The following is a 20,146-nucleotide window of genomic DNA, read 5'->3' as shown; positions in this document are numbered from 1 at the left end:
ATTTCTTTCATTCATTCATTCAAGTAGACCCACAGCTCGACAGCCAGAGACAGGAAACCACTGAAACCTTGTGATACACTGTCATGTTCACATTCAATACTCAAAGCAACATCACATCAAGTAGACCCACAGCTCGACTTCTTTATCCAGGAGGAGACATCACTTCCTGTCTCCTCCCTTCAGTGAAAACCCATCTCAAACTGCAGCTGCTTCATTCCACTCAACATGACACCACCTGGTCTCATCGTTTGCTTCATCACTGTCTCCTGGTTTCAAGGTAACACATTCAGAAAGATTCAGCCACCAAAGTGGAACAATGACATCCACTGAACGCTCTTGCTAATATTTTTATTGGCCTTCTGATTCCTACCAGGAGTTCAACTCAGTAAAGACCAACAGGTTTTCCAGGATCCCACTGACCTGATAGTGAAATCAAACCAAGAAGTCCAGCTGAGCCTTGAACACAAAATCCCGAACTACAATGTCATTCTGTGGTACCAGCGCTCACCTGGAGACTCTGCCCTCAAGCTCATTGGTTATGTGAATTATGAAACTGTCAAGATGGAACCTACTTTTGAGGGTCACTTTAAACTGACTGGAGATGGAAGCAAGTCAGTTAATCTGAGCACCCTGAACCCAAGACACCCTGAAGACAGTGGGGAATATTTTGGAGCTGCCAGTTACCACAGTAGTGAAGACAGTACCTCTGTCAGACATGAAACCTCCATAATAATCCAGCAGCCAGAGACAGGAAACCACTGAAACCATGTGACACACTGTCATGTTCACATTCAACACTCAAAGCAACATCGCATCAAGTAGACCCACAACTCGACTTCTTTATCCAGTCATTTATTTGTCGACGTTGTCAACATCACTTCCTTTCTCCTCCCTTCAGTGAAAACCAGCTCAAACTGCCGCTGCTTCATTCCACTCAACATGACACCACCTGGTCTCATCATTTGCTTCATCACGGTCTCCTGGTTTCAAGGTAACACATTCAGAAAGATTCAGCCACCAAAGTGGAACAATGACATCCACTGATCACTCTGGCTGATGTTTTTGTTGGCATTGTAATTTCTTCCAGGAGTTCACCTCAGTAAAGACCAACAGGTTTTCCAGACTCCCACTGACCTGATAGTGAAACCAAACCAAGAAGTCCAGCTGAGCCTCGAACATAAAATCCAGAGCTACGACACCATTCTGTGGTACCAGCGCTCATCTGGAGACTCTGCCCTCAAGCTCATTGGTTATGTCTATTATGAAGCTCCCACGATGGAACGTGCTTTTGAGGGTCACTTTAAACTGACTGGCGATGGAAGGAAGTCAGTTAATCTGAGCACCCTGAACCCAAGACACCCTGAAGACAGTGGGGAATATTTTGGAGCTGCCAGTTACCACAGTAGTGAAGACAGTACCTCTGTCAGACATGAAACCTCCATAATAATCCAGCAGCCAGAGACAGGAAACCACTGAAACCATGTGACACACTGTCATGTTCACATTCAACACTCAACGCAACATCGCATCAAGTAGACCCACAACTTGACTTCTTTATCCAGTCATTTATTTGTCGACGTTGTCAACATCACTTCCTGTTTCCTCCCTTCAGTGAAAACCAGCTCAAACTGCCGCTGCTTCATTCCACTCAACATGACACCACCTGGTCTCATCATTTGCTTCATCACGGTCTCCTGGTTTCAAGGTAACACATTCAGAAAGATTCAGCCACCAAAGTGGAACAATGACATCCACTGATCACTCTGGCTGATGTTTTTGTTGGCATTGTAATTTCTTTCAGGAGTTCACCTCAGCAAAGACCAACAGGTTTTCCAGACTCCCACTGACCTGATAGTGAAACCAAACCAAGAAGTCCAGCTGAGCCTCGAACATAAAATCCAGAGCTACGACACCATTCTGTGGTACCAGCGCTCACCTGGAGACTCTGCCCTCAAGCTCATTGGTTATATGCGTTATGACACTGTCGAGATGGAACCTGCTTTTGAGAGTCACTTTAAACTGACTGGAGATGGAAGCAAGTCAGTTAATCTGAGCACCCTGAACCCAAGACAGCCTGAAGACAGTGGGGAATATTTTGGAGCTGCCAGTTACCACAGTAGTGAAGACAGTCACTCTGTCAGACATAAAACCTCCATAATAATCCGGAAACCACTGAAACCATATGACACACATATCATATTCAAACTCAACACGCAAAACAACATCATGGATTTCACAATCTTTTTTACTGATTACAATTAGAACATCTGTAGCGGTTTGTGGACAACTTCTTTTGTTTGATATTTTTTTCGTCAAAACCGTGTTTTTGACACATGAATCATGAAATCAAACTCAAAAAACAAAAACAAATCCACTACTACATTTGTTCTTTGTGTATAATAATTTATGGAAACATTGGAAGCATTTTTACTCGAAATAATTTACTTCATTTTTGCCTCTGAATATTACAAGATAATAATTCGAAATTCCAGAACTCACACGACCGTCTGGACGACTGACGTTCCACCAACAGGGGGAGGCAGAGAACAGACAGCTTTTATCAGACAGGAGGAGGGGAACAAACTCACGCAGACACATTCAGCCTTAATCTGTGAGAGCTTCTCTCTGTCAAACCCTGACAATGGTTTCATCAGCTCCCATCGTTGCTTTACTTCTCATCTCTCTTTATGGTATGAGCTCAAATATAATCCCTTAACAGCAGCAGCAAAAAATATTTCATTTTTGTTGTTGTTGTTGTTGTTGTTTTCTCTGCATCAACAATCTTGTTGTCCCTTCTTAGGTGGGGTGAGCACAGTGACCTTCAAGGACTCTCCTCCACAGATAGTAGGAGAGAACACCACAGTCCGCTTATCCTGCAGTCATGATGACACAAACCTTCAGGTGATGCTCTGGTACCAGCAGAAAGTGGACAGCCAGTCTCTGGACCTCATTGGATACACATATGGTCAGAATTCCCCGACCTATGAGAAGCAGTTCAAAGACCAATTCACTCTGAAGAGAGAAGATACGACAAGAGGAACGCTGATCGTCAACAGTGCAACGCTGCTACACACAGCTGTTTATTTCTGTGCTGCCAGTACACAGTGGTGTGGCGTCATGCTCCTCCCTCACTAAAAACCCTCATCTCTTCCTGTTAATGGCATGTGAACAAGAGCAGGTGAAGTTAATCACTATCAGGCACAGCAGCTCCAACATGTCTCTGTCTCTGACTGGACTCCTCCTCATCTTCCTAACATGTAATGTCCAAATAATCAAAAACAACCTTTGCTGAATTTCTAAATCAAGTGAATTGTACATTTTTAATTTGATTCAGTGGGAGTTTGATGCAATTTATTTGTTTTTTCTGACAGATGAGGCGCTGACTGTGAAATTTGAGCCGTCCTTCCCAAGAATAGTCCACGAGTCAACAAGAGTAAAAATCAGGTGCAGCCACGATGACAGCAGCATGACTGTAATGCTGTGGTACCAGCAGAAGGACACGGGCTCTATCAGCTTGATGGGATATGGCTACACTGCTGGCAGTCCCCCAAGCTACGAGGAGCAGTTTAAGGATCGCTTTGAGATCACCAGGGAGAACACGCAAACAGGAGCGCTGATAATTCCCAGTGCTGATCCGTCATACTCAGCTGTGTATTTCTGCGCTGCCAGTACACAGTGATGTGGTTGAATGTCTTCACTTTGCCAAAAACCTACATCTCCTTCACGCTTCAGCTGCTCCAACGCTGAAAGTGTGGAGGAAAAACAGGCTAATAAACTGTCTTTAATAATAATAATAATAATAATAATAATGATAATAATAATAATAATAATAACAATAATAATAAAAATGTATTGACAACAATCACGCAGACTTGAAAGAGCAACTTTACACAATTGACCACAAACTTTATGGAGCTCTCTAAAACAAAAACCCAGTAAGGGCTTAGGACCGCCCCTTTTCGGTAACTAGTGCACACCTCCGTATGCTGGCTAGACGCCACGTGTAGGCACGAGTGGGTTTTTACTAGGTTTTGTTGGAATCAGATATTTAACATCATGCATCATAGCATATTGTGTTATATTGGTGCGCTTTGTTCTTGGTGAATCTTTTGAGTTTTCAGTTCGACGCGCCCAAGCGTGGTTGTGCAAAACAAAAACTCTGGAGGATGCGGCGATCCAATGCTCCGTTTGTTTATCTTTTTCCCCACTCAAAAAACGAAAACAGTCTTACCGCGACAGTGGACAACGCGGCACAGGTTGCTTCCAACACACTGATCGTCAAATTAATCCAAAAATAGTCAAAAATCAGAAATCCAATAAAAATGCTTGACAGCGGTCTGAAACTGTTCTGCTGCGTTCTACTCAAGAGACCTGCCACCCTGATATAGTGCAGGTGCTGCAGTCACCAGCCTACGGTGATGTGGGGGCGTGGCCCTTAGTGCAACCGATGCTAAGAAAATACAAAATAAATAAAACAATTACTGTTGAGTCCATAATTAACACATTAAGCCAAAGTACCAATAAATCAGAAATAAGGAAAGAAAATAAATATTTTGGCTCCAACAGAGGGCACTTGCACCAGACTTTTATTCTGTGAATTTTATTTTGTTATTTTACAAGAAAGGAAGTTTGCATCATTAGTTTTATTTTGTTGTGTCTACAACATTAAGCGTCGGAAGTGCAGGGGAATAAATTGAGCCAATGGGTGGTACTAGGAAAATAATTAACGGGAACAAACACGCCCGACGTCCAAGGAATATTATGTAGTAATAGATTCTTTGTCCTTGGGCATTCACCCCCAGGGTGAAACCGGAGCAACCTAGGTTGGCCTAGAAGCTTGTTTCACTGGGGCACTGAATTGACCGATAAAATCATTCACAGTCAATCTCACTCGGGAACAAAGTATAAAGTCTGCAAAGGCCTCTGGATCAGGTTGGATTTAGAGTAGAACAATAGATAACATATAATAAATAACATTTTCTTTGTCAAGCTTACTTGGGTTGATGTGAGACAAGGCCCTTCAGGGCCCGCCGCCCATATGCAGACATGATTGGGTCCTGAGCATGTGCAGTTTCTCCACCACTAGTACAGCAGCTGTTGAGGCACATTAACAGAGAACGCAATGGTGAATGCTCTATAGTTAGAAAAGATAAAAAGGCCAAGTACTTTAAAGGGGACCTATGATGCTTTTCCAATTTTCTGAGCACTAAATACTGTCACAATGTTGAATACTAGTGTCAAACGATGCAAAATCGTCAGATGGGCGTGGTTCTGAACGCTCTGTTTCACCGAGTTTTGTTTTTAACATTGGGATCGCATTGACGTCAATGCATGCCGTATTTCCCTACATGGCCGAGCTCAGGCATACTCTCGGACTGGTTCCGCCCTCCCCCGCTCTGCCCCGAAAGTTATTTCGCTGTGTGCTGCTTCAAGAAAGGTTTTTCAGTGTGAGGGAAATTTGAAAAAAAAAAAAAAGATACCGAGCGACTACCGAAGCACCAAGTACTCAATCGAATGAGTGGAAGGAACAGAGAAAATGTTGGAGGTTTGTTCATCCTAATGCGGATGCAATATAACACCGTCCCAGTGGGCAACGGGAGGGAGACGGGCTCGACTCGACCGGTGGACGGTATAATAATTGTCACGGCCTCCAAGCTAACAGTATGCGCCTGTGATCTTGAGAGCCAACAATCTTCGCCTTTGATCTGCACTGCCTTTATTAACCAGTCTCCCATGTTCCCCCATTGCCAGATTATCTGTTTTACAGTGCACCAGTAATCCAGCGCCTGTCTCCTTGTTGTGCTGTTTCATTCCCCGGTTGACAACAGCCCGTCTTCGACCCTGCCTCCGCCTCGTCCTCGGACCGATTCCCCGGTATCCCCGGTAACGACCCTGCTCGGCTCTGACTACGTCCCTCATCTGCCCTGTCTGGATCCTTTCACTGTTATCGACCTCCGCCCGTCCCCGACGCCGATCTCGCCTGCCTCTCCCACCGCTTGCACTGGTTCTCGACCCTGGACTGCCCGACCTCCCTGCTTCAATAAACATCTTAAACTGCATCAGTGGTTGTCGTGCATTTGAGTGCACCAACACCTGACAATAATAAACAACTCTGTGACTCAAGTGATCATTTCAGCTTACATATTTTCTCTGCTAGGACAGTTTTTTGATACAAGTCAACAGTATGAAACGAAATCATTCTAAGCCCTATTAAAATGTCTAACAAAAATACAAAACAAAAACACAGTCAGTACAAAAAGTAAAATATGTTTCCGATTAGTTGATCAGGTGGCTTCAGGATTTGAGGACATTCCATTCCATACCTGCCTGGTTTTGTGATGTTGCTGTTTTATTCCATGCATTTGCTCATTATGCAATCAACTAATTGTTTTGTCATGCAGTCCATGAAGTGTTACTGAGATACAAGGTAAAAAAATAAATAAAAATACAACCTTTCTGGCTCAATCTCAGATGGAGAGAACACCACTGATGAATGATTTGGTGGAGGAGACAGCAAGTACAGTATTCAAAGTCACAGGGATGGGAACTTATGACCCATTCAGTCATAGGGATGGGAACTTATGACCCATTCAGTCACAGGGATGGGAACTTATCACCTCAGGTTTTTCTTGAAGGAGATTGTTTCAGCAGGTCATACCGGAAGGAAGGATGGACCATTTGGCTCACGGCCTAATAAGGACTTTTTTCCTGCCTCAGGTATTAGCCTAAAACGGGGAACAAAGGCTACAATCACATCCAATGAGGCTGAGAAATGAAGAACAGACAGCCAATCGAAGGACGACACTTGAGAAGACATTCACATCAGGAGTCAGCTTGTTTGTCTTTGTATTTAAGGACCTTTTTTTTAGGAGAAAGCAGTCAATCGGACTCCAGTGACGGCCAGGACTCGACTCCAGAGATCTCTGCACCAAATACCTTGTTCCTCCTTTTACTAAAACTGATTAAGATTTTACTTGTCTCCTATTCTCTTCATTAAACAAACACATGGTTTGGTAGCACAACACTAGATAAAGTAGCCAAACCAACACTTTGTCTCCATCTTCTAACACTAAGTCCGGCCGCTATGCACTGCCAGGTTCTCCCCATCCTCCCGCTTCACAGTGTTGTCTCCAAAACTCTCCTCCTTCCAGACCATTGTTGGTTGCGGCGATCGAGGGTCAAAAGATTTCTTCTCGTCATTCTCTCAACAAAACTTTCCCTAGACTTCAGCATGGTGTATACATGCATATACTGTATACTGCTGGTGCTGGCACATGAGGACCATCAAACTGCCGATGACGTCAGAGACCCAAATTAGCCGTTCTCAGACCAGCTCTCAGCTGGTGACTTCCTAGTTAGGTCCAGTTCTTTAGTTGGATCGGGAACAACCCAGAGACTGATTCAGTTTACAGTTGTTGTATCTATTTTGAGTGTTGTCTTGATCGAACTAATAAAACAAAGAAGAACTTGTGGTTACAACTGGCTTTTGTTTATCAAGTTAAAGAGTGCGGGATATGATTTAATGATGACGACCAGTAATCTAAAGGAAGCAAATAACCAATAATAACATTCTTCTCTATGTGTACATATATTTTCTTTTTTTTTCTTTTTTTTTTTTTTTTCCCTTGTCCGGTCTGGCCATAATGACAAGCAGAAGTGTCTCTGAATGTCTATGATGGCTGACAGATTTTATTCTCAGAGGTCGATCTTGAGAGTGTGAGCCACGTGGGTGGTTTCAGGAGCTACCTCTTCAGTGGTTTTATTATAATGTTCTTGGTGACATTCTGGCCATGACCGGACTGAGGGGGACAGATAGGGGGGTGAGTAGAGAGGGGAAATGAGTGGGGGGGGGGATGATGAGATGATGAGAGGGATAGAGAGAGAGGAGTAGAGGAGGCAACTGGCAACAATATACAATTGTGTTAAAAGAGAACAAAACAGATCGTAAATATGCATAACTAATTGTCAGATAGTGCATATATACCCATACAAACATACATGCGAGTTCATACAGTGATGTTAATAATAATAGCGATGATAATAATAGCAACGTTAATAGTAATAATAATAATAATAGTTATAATAATAATAATAATAATAATAATAATAATGATAATAATAACGATGATAATAATCTACTCATGGATCAATAAGACAATAAGCTATGCAATAGTGTACAACAGTGTACCCGCGCTTGTGTATATTTGTGTGTGTGTGTGCGTGTGTGCGGGTGTGTGTGTATATTTGCATGTGTGTATACTTGTGTGTGTGTGCATGTTTGCATCTGTGTATACGCGTGTGTGTGCGTGTGTGTGCGTGTGTGTGTGTGTGTGTGTGTGTGTGTGTGCGTGTATGGATGTGGTGGTGTGTGTATGGATGTGGTGGTGTGTGTACCTGAATGTGGGAGTGGGTGTGTTTAAGTACGTCACTGGAAGTAGGCTGCCAATTAGTGCGGTCCCCGAGGCCGCAACCGCCCCACGCCAGTGACGAGCCGGGGGTGGGGGGGCCGGACACGGCATACCCACCGCAAAGCCGGCCAGGAAGAGGCCCGGAGCAGCAGGCCCCCGGGCCGGAGGGCACCCGCCCCATGAGGAGCCAGGGCAGGGTGGACAGGGAGGCAGATACCCCAAGGAGAAGGGACACCATCCAGGGCGTCCTGGCGTTATGGGGACCTTGCCACAAGTGGCAAGGTCCCCATAAGCCCAGCCGGTCTCGCACCTCGGGGGCACCGGACTGCACAGGGCCCATCCAGGGTGGGAAAGATGTCGGGTCCAGCCCCCACTAGCAGGCCGACCCCACTGTGTGTAGGAGTGTCAGTGTGTGTATATGTGCACTTGCTGGTGTGTTGGACTATGGTGCGTTTAAAATGGAAGGGTGGTAAGGCCCTGGGGCAACCACACTGCTGCTGAGCAGGGCGGCGGCCGCAGTGCACGAACCCCCCCCCCCAGGCCCTAAGTGTCTATAATGCTATTAAAATTGGAGAGGGTCTCGGATGGAGCGGTGGCCGGCCGATGGAGACCCTCATCCAAAGCCCTAGTGATAATGTCAGTGGTTCGTTGGCTGCGTGGGGGCCAGGTCCTCGCCAACGAGGGTGCAGTCGGTGCCCCATGCAAGGGCGAGGAGACCGCACCGGGGGGAGGCCCACCGGGGACCCGGTCGCCGCCCATATCGAGTCCCCCGCGGCGCCCGGCCAGAAGGCCGGGCAGCGACCCCCCCAAGACACAAATCCCCAAAACAGAAGGAAAGAAAAAAATAATAATAATAATAATAATAATAAATAAATAAATAAATAAATAAATAAATGAAAAAAAAAAAATGAAAAAAAAAAAATATATATATATATATATATACATATATATATATATATATATATATATAAAAATAAAATTTAAATTTAAATTTAAATTTAAATTTAAATAAAATAAAATAAATAAATACACCCATTATGTGACCAGGGGGGACTCCCGGTTAGGGCGCCCCCTCAGCGACATCGGGGCCGGGGACACCACAGGGATCCAGGAGCCAAAGGGGGGGCCACCCCCCACCGCCCGAGGGCCCCGGGGCAGCGGCAGCGACCAGGGAGACGGAGGGCGAAGGTGGGGCAGAAGGCACCACCCGGGCACACAGGAGCGGTAGCCGCCGGCCGCGCAGCCCCACCCCAGGCATGTGACCCCACCGCGTACGATCCAGTGCCAGTTCCCAGACACAGGGACGGACCAGCCCCCCCACCAACAGGAGGGCCCCCGGCCCAGAGCCAGGGACCGCCGCCCCCCCACCCCAGCCGCCGCCCCCCCACCCCGTGGCACCACCCCCCAACCACCAGGCCCAGCCCCCCGCGCGGAAGACATCCCCCGCCGGGGCACCCAACCCCCGACCCCCCACCAACCCGCAAAGCAGCCGAGCACCCCACGCCCAACACCCCCCCCCACCCCCCCAGACCGCACCCGGCCTGCTGCAGCACAACCACGGCCGTCCACATCAACCAGCAGCCTCAGCTATTGATTGTTTACTAGTTAGTTATAGGATGAAGCAGACACTCCTACCAAGGAGGTGTGGTCTAACAGTAAGTTCCTATATTGTGCAATGTGCAGGTGTTGTTTTGTTTTCCAGTTTATGAGGAGTGTTTTCTTAGCGATAGATAAGGAGGTGATCAGCATGCGAGATTCTGCCTTATCTGAGGTGATATCACTAAGGTCTCCTAAGAGACAAAAAGAAGGAGTGGCTGTGATGGTGTAACCGACCTGTGCTGATAGATCATTGCATACTATGTGCCAGAATTTATTTACTGGTGGGCAATGCCATACAGCGTGTAGGTAATTATCTGGAACATTAACTGTGCAGTGTGAGCAGGTTTGAGTGGCGGTCATGCCCATCTGAAACATCCGCTGTCCAGTGTAGTGGATCCTGTGGAGTACTTTAAAATGTATTAATTGTAGATTAGGTTGTTTTATCAGTGAAAAGGTGTTCAGGCAGATTGTTCTCCAGAAATTAGAGTGGGGCTGGAGAGACAGGTCTCTTTCCCACTTAACAATGGGGATAGAAATAGTGCGATCTGTGTTTGTAAGGATTTTATATATCTTGGAAAGTAGTTTAGGAGGTGAGAAATTAAGGACCGACTGTACAGCCGGAGAGACCTCCATGTGTGTTTGTTCAAGTTTGAATTTTTTCTTAATTATGGACTTAATTTGCATGTATTCTAAGTAACAACTACTGTTAATTCCAAACTGTGTCACAAGCTCTTGAAATGGTCTAAAATTGTTATTCTCTCTTATGTGTTTTACGTGAGTTATACCTTTATCTGCCCAATGTGTGAAGTTAAGTACTTTTTTATTTTGTAGTAAATCAGGATTGTTCCAGATGGGCATACGACCGCACGGGAGAAGGGAAGAACCTGTGATTTTCAGAAATTCCATCCAAGCCGTCAGAGAGTGACTTATATTAACGCTTTTCATGCAGCTGTGGTGTTTTGGTGTGCTGATAAATGGCAAGTCTGCTAACTGAATATCACCACAATAGGCTTGTTCTATGACATACCAGGTTACATCATGTGGGCTAGGGTTGAACCACTTATGAATATACTTTATTCTGTTGGCAATATAGTAGTAATAAAAGTTTGGCAATTCTAGTCCCCCAGCATCTTTCGCTTTTTGAAGCGTCTTCAGACTGATACGGGGTGGTTTGTTTTTCCATAGAAATATTGTGACGTTTGAGTTCAGGGTTTTAAACCACTGAGCAGGGGGTTGATGTGGAATCATTGAGAAAAGGTAGTTTAGTTTCGGTAAAACCATCATTTTTACTGTTGCAACTTTCTCTAAAAGAGATATGGGTAAGTTTCTCCATCGGATTAGATCATTTTCTATTTTCTTTAATAGCGGGATGAAATTGAGTTGTATTAAGTCTGATAGGTTGGGAGAGAAATTGATACCTAAGTATTGTATGTTACCGGCTTGCAATGGTGCTAGAGTGGTTCGTTTAAATTTACAATTAAGCGGTAGCACCGTGGATTTTGCCCAATTTATTGAATAGTCTGAAATACAAGAGACATTGTCAATAAGGCTGATAACTTCAGTAAGTGAGGATTGTGTATTTTGAAGAAATAACAATACGTCATCGGCATATAAGCTTATTTTATGGTCAGATGTTGAAGTTTGGACTCCTTTGATATTATCATTTTGCCGAATTGCAGCTGCCAGAGGTTCTATGAACATTGCAAATAGTGAAGGGGAGAGAGGACAGCCCTGTCTGGTTCCTCGTTGCAGATTAAACCTTTGAGAGGTCTGGCTGTTCGTTCTGACTGAGGCGCACGGAGAGCTATATAATGTTCGTATCCAGGATATAAATGAATTCCCGAAACCAAATTTTTGTAGTGTTGAGAATAAGAAACTCCAATTGACCCTGTCAAATGCTTTTTCTGCATCTAGCGAAACAATTGTTGTTTGTAGATTGTTGGCGTTAGTATAATCTATCAGATTGATAAATCTACGTACGTTTGAGGTTGAATCTCTACCTTTAATAAACCCTGTTTGGTCAGGATGGATTATATATGGAGTAATTTTTTCTAGTCGTCTAGCTATTGCTTTACAAATAATTTTAAGATCGGTATTGATTAATGATATTGGTCGGTAGCTAGTCGGAAGCGATGGGTCTTTGTCCGGTTTGAGTATGAGGGTAATGTTAGCAGAATTCATGTTTGATTGGAGAAGTCCAGTATTTAGGATCTCTCTAGCCATTCTATTATAGGTCGGACCAATAGTAGGCCAAAGTGCCTTATAAAATTCTACTGGGAAGCCATCAGGTCCTGGGGCTTTATTTACTGGCATTTGTGCCAAGGCTTCTTCAAATTCCTCCTGAGTGAGATCTGCGTCCATTGTAGTAGCCTGTTCCTGATTTAATTTAGGGAGCACAATACTATTAAGAAAGTTATCTATTGAGGCTTCTGAAGGATTATTATCGGAGGAATATAATTTTTTGTAGAAATCTCTGAAGCATTGGTTAATTTCTTCTGGGTTATGGGTTAGTTTGCCATCCAGGTTTTTGATGGAGGAGATTGTTGCTTTTTCTCTGTTTGACTTTAGCTGGTTCGCTAAGAATTTGCTAGAGTTATTATTGCATTCAAAGTTTTCAAGGTGTAATCTTTGCATTTGGAACTTGTTTTTTTTATGTCAGTTTGGCTAATTCCGTTTTTAGTTTGCATAACTCTTTCCATACGTCTTCTTCCTGTTGGATGGCATATGAAGATTCTAAGGTTTTAATATTATTAACTAATTCAGACTCCAGAGCTAATTCCTTTTTTTTTTTGCGGCATGAGTAAGATATTATTTTGCCCCGCATTACTGCTTTAGCTGTTTCCCATAGAACATGTACAGGAGTTTCATGCAAGTCGTTAATTTGTAGGAATATTGTCCACTCCCTATTAAAGTATTTTATAAAATCTGAGTCTATGAGTAATGACGTGTTCAGCCTCCAATTCCAGATCGGTGCTCTAGGTGCCTTTGTAGAGACGGAGATAGAGGCAGGTGCATGATCACTAATAGTGATGGAGTGGATCCGGGCTTCCCGGATATCTGCCAAGAGTGAGTTGCTGGTGATAAAGTAGTCCAAGCGTGAGTATGAGTGGTGAACAGAAGAGAAAAAGGTGTACTCTCTGTGAGTTGGGTGGTTTGAACGCCAAGGGTCTGATAAACCAAAATCACTCATATACTGTTTTAATGTGTCTGCAGCTAATGAGTGTCGTTGGCTAGCTGAGGTGTTGGATCTATCAATATCAGAGTTTAACACTAGGTTGAAGTCACCCCCTACTATGAGTGTTGTGTTTACATGTGCAGAGAGTGACAAGAAAAAGGCATGGTAGAAAGAGGGATCATCCACGTTTGGGCCATAAATACTAGCAATACAGTAATCTTTATTGTCAATGTTAGTGTTGATTATTATATATCTTCCATTAGGGTCAGATATTGTACTATTTATAATGAAATTAAGTCTCTTATTGATCAAGATAGCCACACCTCTCTGCTTCGAGTTGTAACTCGCCGAGTAGATGTTTGGAAAAAGGGTCGATTTTAGATTATGTGCTGTAGTGTTTGTTAAGTGAGCTTCCTGTAGTAGGGCAATGTCGGCTTCAAGAAAATTCAAATGGTTGAGAATTTTAAATTTTTTTGTCCCTGGTACCTATACCCCGCACATTCCAAGTGACGAACTTAAGGGAGGTCATGTTTACTATATAGACCTAGAGTGGTGTATGTGTTAGTGTGTGTGTTACGTGTGTGTGCGTGCGTGCGCGCGCGCGTACAACTGCCAATGTAAACAAACATCGTTGCAATCTGTCACGGTGAACATTGTTACCAGAGAGAAGAGAAGTGAGGAAGAGACATTAGTGCAGTTTGAGGGGAGGGATATTGAGGGGGGAGAATCAGTTCGATGCAGAAAAGTCATACTTTAACTGAAATGGCGCTTACGTGATTATCATTGACAACAATATTGGCATAAGCTGCGTTAATACGATATTACCTGTTGTCTTGAAGCCTGTGGAGAGAACGGTTAGTACAACCACGGAGTTGACTCGCTATCGCGGTAGAGCTGACCGTTGACAAACAGTTTGTCTACCGCGACAACCGCTTTAGAGCCTTCAGCGAGGAACCTTTTCCGGATCGGGAAGAGGACTCTTCGTTGATCCAGAATCTCCTTTGGAAATTGATCATTCACTCCAAAGTCGGTTCCGCGAAGTTCCCGTCCTCGGCTCTTTACCAGCATTTTTTGCTTGAAATGTTCAAATTTTACCACGATGGGTCTCGGCCGGCGGCTGTCAGGTTTCTTCCCTCCAAGACGATGTACCCGGTGGAAGGTGATGTTCTTGACGGTCTCCGTAGGAAGCTTCAGATGCTTCGTTAAGAAGTCCGCTACCGTCTTCTCCGGGTCTTCTTCCGCCTTTTCGGGGATCCCTGAGAACACCAGGTTGTCCCTCATGCTGCGCGCCTGGAGGTCTAGGACTGTTTCTTTTAAGTATTTATTGTCTTTAGAGAGTTGGCTCATTCCCTCAGTGAGGGATTTAACCGACCCTCGCAGCTCCTTGTTTTCTGCGGCTAGTGAGACAACCTGTTGCTGGCTGAATTCCAGCGACTCGCGCATCGCCTGGAATTCCTTGTGGAGTGTTTCCATTAAGGTTAATCTGGCATCAACGCTGGAGAGCCTTTGTTCGATCGACAATAATATGTCAATCGAGGAATTGCCGGGTGGTGAAATTGTTCCGGGGGAGTCTTCGGGACGGCTTCGCTTGGAAGACGGCGTTGACGTTGGCGTTGGCGTCTTGCCCGTCTTCCCCATAACTCTTCGGTCGAAGATGTCGTCTAGATATTTTTCCAGATCGGCTAAGCTCTCCTCGTCCTCCAGGCTTCTTATCTCTTATCGTTTTAATCTATTTTATAAATATATGTAATTCGGCAAAATAGTCAGGTAAAGTTTGTTTACTACTGACAGGGTGTCGCCATTTTGGATTGCGTCGACGGTCCGAGAATCTCACAGCATCACGCGAGCCACATATATAGTGTACATATATTTTCAAATGAAAACTGCAGTCACCAACGAGACACCAAATGGATATGCCGACGTGTGGAGGTGGTGCAATGATGCAATGTAGAGTAATGACAGGAAAGCCGGGGAGAAACCAGGAAAAACGCAGAAGTGAAAAGAACATGAAAACGTGGAAAAAAGAGACAAAAGTAAATAATTCTCTCAATGCTAAAAATGAAACTACCACCTTGGGATACACATTTTCAAAGGTTGTAATGTGTTTGCAGTTGTATTTTACAGTGAGGTAGATCAATTACATTTTACACAATTACAATTTAATTTATTTAGTCACAGTGCACAAGAACTACTATTGATATACTTTCAATGTAATAACTTAAAAATATTTTTGTTTCATACAGAAATGCAGCATTTGTTGCCCTCTACAGGCTTTGTTTGGTATCATAATGAACAACTACGACACAATTAACTATTTTCATAATGAGGATATCAACACAAAGTGATCAGAAAACAGATCCTGTTCGCGAATCGGTCTGTGGAAAATCTGAATATTTCTTATCTAAATAAATAAATTAATAAAAATATTGCAAAAATCATACAGCCATCTTATTTATTTTGTCCAAATGTATTATTTTCAATCTTAATTTGTCAAAAAGTGAAGTTAATTGTTTTTTATTTTGATTTGATAGTTTTTTTTTATATATATATTTTTAAAGAAATGCAGGCATTGTGACTTGTCATCAGCTAAACCATCTGATAAGGAGTTGTATCTCCTACTGATCAGATGTTTGTCTCTCTTGGCAGACAACAGGGTGGAGAGAGAGACAGAGAGAGGTGTGACCAGCTATGATGTCACTTCCCCAAACAAGCCAAAACAAACACAAACAGGCCAGTTGAACTTCCTTTTCCCTCCCTGTACTCTGGCTTCTTTTCTCAGCCGCCGTCGCACAGAAATAGCAGCGGGCGGCCGACTGCTGCAGCTGATCCCACAGAGATGGAGGCTGAGATGTGGAGGGAGGGCTGAGCAGGCAGCCAAACACACGGCAGGTTTTTGTGTGGTGCATTTTCACCGTGGGGACAGGGGGCCACGGTGATACAATCCCATTGAGCCACCGTACAAAAACCTCCCAGCATTAGCACTCAGCACCCAGTGTGGAGGATGCTGCATGCTGCCTGCCACTCCAGTTTAGCAGGAAACATCACCCAGGTGAAGGTGTGTGAGGCATCAGGACACTCTGACCTTAGAAAAGTCCATTTATATTCACAACATATGCTGGAAAACATGCAAAATGTTTCTTCAAACTCTTGTGAGGAGTGTTTGGAGGTTCCTCCTGCCCATTTTGACTAAAAGCAAACAGGACTTTGGACATGGTTGAACCCATCCTTCCGTCATCCTCTGGATTATATTACCGTCTCAATATGCAGATTATAAAAAGTCTTCAGACTTTTTTGTAGAGGAGACATTCAGTGTGACACTGGATCTGAAGCCTACTTTGGAAAAGGAACCAAACTCACTGTTCTGGGTGAGTCTGACTTTTAAATCTTTGGTTTAGCAGAAAAACATTCAAATAGTTTAGTTGTTGTTCAAAGGGAGGATGATCCATCAGTCTGAACAAGCTGCAATAATAAGCTGAAGTCAAAACACTGTGACCAACAATCAGCCTGCTTACTTCGGCAAGGGAACCAAGCTGACAGTTCTGGGTAAATATGTCCATTTATGAGCGATAAAGATATGAAAACTGTTTTGCATTGACCAGGTGAGAAAGGTTTTAGTTTGATGCTCAGTATTTCTGCACTGTGACAACGTTAACGAAGCCTACTTTGGAAAAGGAACCAAACTCACTGTTCTGGGTGAGTCTGACTTCTAACTCTTTGGTTTAGCAGGAAAACATTCAAATAGTTTAGTCGTTGTTCAAAGTGAGGATGATCCATCAGTCTGAACAAGCTGCAATAATAAGCTGAAGAGAAAACACTGTGACCTACACTGATCCTGCTTACTTCGGCCAAGGAACCAAACTGACAGTTCTGGGTAAATATGTCCGTTCATGAACTTTCTTTTGAGGACAACAGTGAAGATGAAAAGATAAAGATAAACATTTTTGAGTTGACCTGGTAGGAAAGGTTTTAGTTTGATGCTCAGTGTTTCTGCACTGTGACAATGCTAACCCAGCCTACTTTGGAAAAGGAACCAAACTGACAGTCCTTGGTAAATATGTCTATCCATTCTTGTATTTTCTATTAAAACACAGTCAAAAGAGTTGTTCAGTTGCCCAATATTAATCCAATCAGAATGAGAACAAGTGTTTGATGCTCAGTGTTCCTGCACTGTGACAACTTTGCCGAAGCCTACTTTGGAAAAGGCACCAAACTGACAGTTTTAGGTGAGTTCAATCCACTCATCACGGTCAGTTAACGCAGTGATGTTGTCACCAAGGCAGCAGAAAGGTGTTTTCATGAAACTGGTCAATTATTGAACTGAGGCAAAATCACTGCGAACAGCCTTCTTCCTGCCCACTTTGGCCATGGAACCAAATTAATGGTTTAAGGTCAGTAAAAAGTAGCATTAAAGGAGGTGCAGTGGGCCGTGTGGTTCACGATAATGTTGTCATACATTTGGATGTATGTAAAACACGAAGTTTGAGTTCACCCGTGGGGCTTTTTGTCACCATGCTCACACTCTGTGCCAATTACGAAGCTCATTTTGGCTCAGGAACCAAACTGACTGTTCTCGGTGAGTAAACCACCAAAACCTCCTCTGATCGTTGCAGTGTGTTTGTTAGGAGGGACGACAGACTAACGACTGCGTTATGTCAGAATGTCAGATTTAGTTGAGCTGTACAGCAACAAACAGCATGCCAGCAGTGGCATGGTGGGGGTAGTTTGAGCAGCTGACAGAGTTCACTGTGACTCTGGTTATGAAGTGATCTTCGGTGGTGGAACCAAGTTGACCGTGTTGGGTAAGAAATCACATTGATAAAAGAGAAAAACAACCACAACAATACTTTAAAATAATGGCCAAGACAGAAAGGCAAAAGTAATGCAGCATGTTAGAAAAGTTAATCTGAGAAGAGGCAGCCATTCTTCTCAGCGGTTTTAAGGTTACATTTGTTGTAAGTAAAAAAAAAATAATAATAATTAATTGGATTAAATGCAACATGCTAAAGGACCGTCTCAGTTTGGGCGTTGGTGGAGTTTACTGTGACTCTGGGACACTGCAGCCTTTCTTCGGCCGAGGCACAAAAGTAACTGTTTTAGGTGAGAAATCATTTTAAAGTCAGAGTAATTCCTCTGAATCATGAAGAATTATGATTCATGTCATAAAGGTGTTTCTGCTGTTTGATCTGCAAGAAGATGCACTGAATCATAAAGTAGCCTCCAAAACATGAAGAACTGTTAAAATAGGTTGAATTGTGAGGTAATGAAAAATATCCCCAAATAGGAGCAAGACTTTAGATAGAATCAACTCAATCAGCACCGTTCAGTCTGTGCAGCTGGCACTTTTCGTGAGTGTGAAGTGTAGAAGAGACGCTGCAAGCAGCTTTTACTGCAGCCTGGTATCAGTGTGAACAACTATGAACCTGCTTACTTTGGCAGTGGGACCAGACTGACTGTGCTGGGTGAGAAAATCCATTGAATATTTTATATGTTGACGCTTCTTCACCTTGAAGGTTAAAATTATATATTTAGGGCCGTTGTGTTTTCTGTTGTTAAGTTGCAGTTTTACCTCACTTAACATGTTGTTTAGTGAGATAAACATTGTTGCTTTAAAAGAAAAAATGTGTGTGGCAGCGGTGCAGGACCTCAGGAAAACTGACAAACATAGAATATTTGGGCGGCAGGACTGCTTGAAGGCTGCTGACAAACTCTAAACTGTTGCACACAAGCTGATTATTCTGCTGCACTTTGTGCTTTCAAACCCGGTGAGTGTGATGCAGCCGGTCGATAGGTGAGAGAGTTTTTCACACTATAGTCAGCGGTGTGCTCCGCTTCTTATCCTCCCGTCTTCGGAGAAGGAACCAGGCTGACGGTTCTCAGTAAGACTTGCTAAGAGACTTTTTACACAAATTACGAAATTGTGTTAATTCTGAAAGTTCTCCAGAGTTTCTGTAACCTTCTCACATCTTGCACCGCTGTCAGATTGGAAATACTGCACGTCTTTCACATTGATCTGAATGTCTGTTTATGCAGAAAAATATCCCCCAGTGACATCACCGACGGTGAAGCTTCTTAAACCTTCAGAGGAGGAATGCAGAAACCAGAAGGACAACAGGAGAAAGAAGACATTGGTGTGCGTGGCCTCCCACTTCTACCCCGACCACGTCTCCGTGTCCTGGCAGCAGAACGGGGAGGAGGTCAAGGATGGCGTGGCAACAGACACCGCCGCACTGCGGCCTCAGGGGAAGGACTACTACAAGATCAGCAGCAGGTTGAGGGTCTCTGCTGACACCTGGTTCAATCCTGACACCCAGTTCAAATGCATCGTCAAGTTCTTCAATGGGACAAATTATATAAATGAAACAGATACGGTCAATGGTGACCCAGGTGAGTCCACTGAGGAGATGAGAAGATGTCCAACCTGATGAGTGGCTATGAAATAACCATGTGTTTGTGTTCATTCTGCCTCTCAGCTCCAGTAATGGACAGTCTGACCAGAGGTGAGAATGTCTTAGATTTCAGGTGTGATATGTTCCCAGTGAGGAGCTTCAAAATTTTAACTGTCTGCTTAAAACCCCCATAGAGAAATACTTGAAGATCAGCCAGTCGGCTAAACTCTCCTACATCGTCTTCATCGCCAAGAGCTGCGTCTACGGCGCCTTTGTGGCATTTCTGCTGTACAAGCTTCAGGTCGGTTCCTAGCACAGTACCACCTTTGACCTTCGACCTCTGCCTCTTCTCCTCTCCTCTGAAAAACACCATGTGTCTTCATGCTTTCAGAGGTCAGCGGGGAAGCTGAGCCGCTGAGAGAGACAAGCAGAGGGGCTGCTGGGAAATGAAGTCTGTTCAAATCTGGAAACCCTCACATTCACAACTTCTTTAAGCCTGGCATTGTCACTTTGTGCCTGTAAAAGTGTTTTGCTTGCTGTTTTTCTTATTTCTTAATAAAAGTATGTGTGTATCTTCA

General features: G+C 43.8%; 1 protein-coding gene across 1 annotated transcript in view; it reads left to right on the top strand.

Annotated features, from left to right (window-relative positions):
• The window catches only part of LOC142881263 (uncharacterized), a gene marked incomplete at its 5' end in the record, with an annotated part of 73,329 nt that extends 53,183 nt beyond the window's left edge, over positions 1-20,146 (top strand). Inside the window, 4 exons of the mRNA XM_076015416.1 lie at positions 19,213-19,566; positions 19,653-19,679; positions 19,763-19,869; positions 19,960-20,146. Coding sequence (XP_075871531.1) covers positions 19,213-19,566; positions 19,653-19,679; positions 19,763-19,869; positions 19,960-19,986 — 515 coding nt within the window. The remainder of the gene's footprint in view (positions 1-19,212; positions 19,567-19,652; positions 19,680-19,762; positions 19,870-19,959) is intronic.

This window comes from Nelusetta ayraudi, unplaced genomic scaffold (assembly GCF_046127955.1).
Source record: "Nelusetta ayraudi isolate G7.1 ecotype Tasmania unplaced genomic scaffold, CSIRO-AGI_Nayr_v1 ptg000189l, whole genome shotgun sequence".
In the NCBI taxonomy this organism is placed as follows: domain Eukaryota; kingdom Metazoa; phylum Chordata; class Actinopteri; order Tetraodontiformes; family Monacanthidae; genus Nelusetta; species Nelusetta ayraudi.
This window is presented reverse-complemented; position numbering and strand designations above follow the sequence as displayed.